Consider the following 1,202-nt stretch of genomic DNA (forward strand, 5'->3'; position numbering starts at 1 on the left):
GAGAAAGCATCGTTGTGACTGAGCCATTCTATGTGACCCTTCTATTATGTTCTAGCTATATACTCACCCACTCAGCGACGCTGTGGTAACCACCTTAGCTCGTCTGAGGGCCGACCGACATCGTTTTCCTATATACTCCGTAACAGAATTTATAGTCCCTGGAGTCAGAAAGTTTCATCAGTAGACCTGTGTACGTCGTAGTATGGTCAAGGGACGTTATCTTCTTTTAGTCTGGTCACCGAAACTTTTTTTTTTTCGTTTTGTTTTCTTGTTTTTTTGTAGAAACATGGCTCATGATAGGTGATAATATAGCTTAACAGAATGTTTTAATCATGTTAAAAATGTATAAATGTTCTCAGAGTTTGGGAAATGGTAAAGGGTAGTCAATAGGAATTAAAAATTGAGAAAAAAGAGAATTAAGGAAATAAGAAAGAATTGGAGGAGAGCTAAAATAGAGTAGGTAAAGAATAAATCAGTTATTAGTGTAAAAAAAAAAAAAAAAACACAAAAAGAACAAAAACAAGAAAACAAGAAACACAAAAGGCAACAACAAACTCTCTCCTGAAAAAAAGGATATTTGAAAGGGAAAAAAAAAAAAAAAAAAAAAAAAAAATAAAAAAAAAGTGGAACCCCCCCCAAAAAAAAAAAAAAAAAAAAAAAAAAACTATACATGGTCTCATCCCCTAAGCTATTTCTCTAACTTTTTGGTGATGGCTCTCTCCTAGTCTGTATAATAACTGTTTTACCTGGTATAGTGGTCGCATAGGAAAATTTGGTCGCATAGGAAAATGTGGTCGCAGAGAGAGAGAGTCTATAGTTTCTGATTTCTCTTGTCCCAGTATATCTTCATCCTTGAAGAATGGTCAACCTTTCTCTCCTCAGACCACTTGCTGTTAGGTCTTGCTGTGGTGGAAGTTATTGGTTTTAGTTTGTATCTCTTTGAAGATTTACAAATGGACGTAAACTCAAATGGACGCGGAACACAAGGGATCAGAAAGAGACCGCCTTAACATAATAATAAGGTATTGTTTTCTCAAATTCTATAACCTATAACCTAAACCATCACTCACACCCCGTAGGACATCACGTTCAATCGCAAGCTCTCCCTCTGTCTGCAAGTCCTCCAGAAGCTCAACTCTCTCAACAACGAAACCCTCACCTCTTCCATCTCCGCCGGAGGCCGAACGGTCTCCAACATTCGC

At 37.3% G+C, this 1,202-nt stretch overlaps 1 protein-coding gene across 1 annotated transcript in view; it reads left to right on the forward strand.

Moving 5' to 3' along the window:
- Positions 1–1,187, forward strand: part of LOC103508196 (probable E3 ubiquitin-protein ligase HERC4) — a gene marked incomplete at its 3' end in the record, with an annotated part of 22,780 nt that extends 21,593 nt beyond the window's left edge. The window contains exon 15 of the mRNA XM_026822858.1: positions 1,080–1,187. Coding sequence (XP_026678659.1) covers positions 1,080–1,187 — 108 coding nt within the window. The remainder of the gene's footprint in view (positions 1–1,079) is intronic.
- Positions 1,188–1,202: the final 15 nt, after the last annotated feature.

This window comes from Diaphorina citri, unplaced genomic scaffold (assembly GCF_000475195.1).
Source record: "Diaphorina citri unplaced genomic scaffold, Diaci psyllid genome assembly version 1.1 scaffold377, whole genome shotgun sequence".
Lineage (NCBI taxonomy): Eukaryota > Metazoa > Arthropoda > Insecta > Hemiptera > Psyllidae > Diaphorina > Diaphorina citri.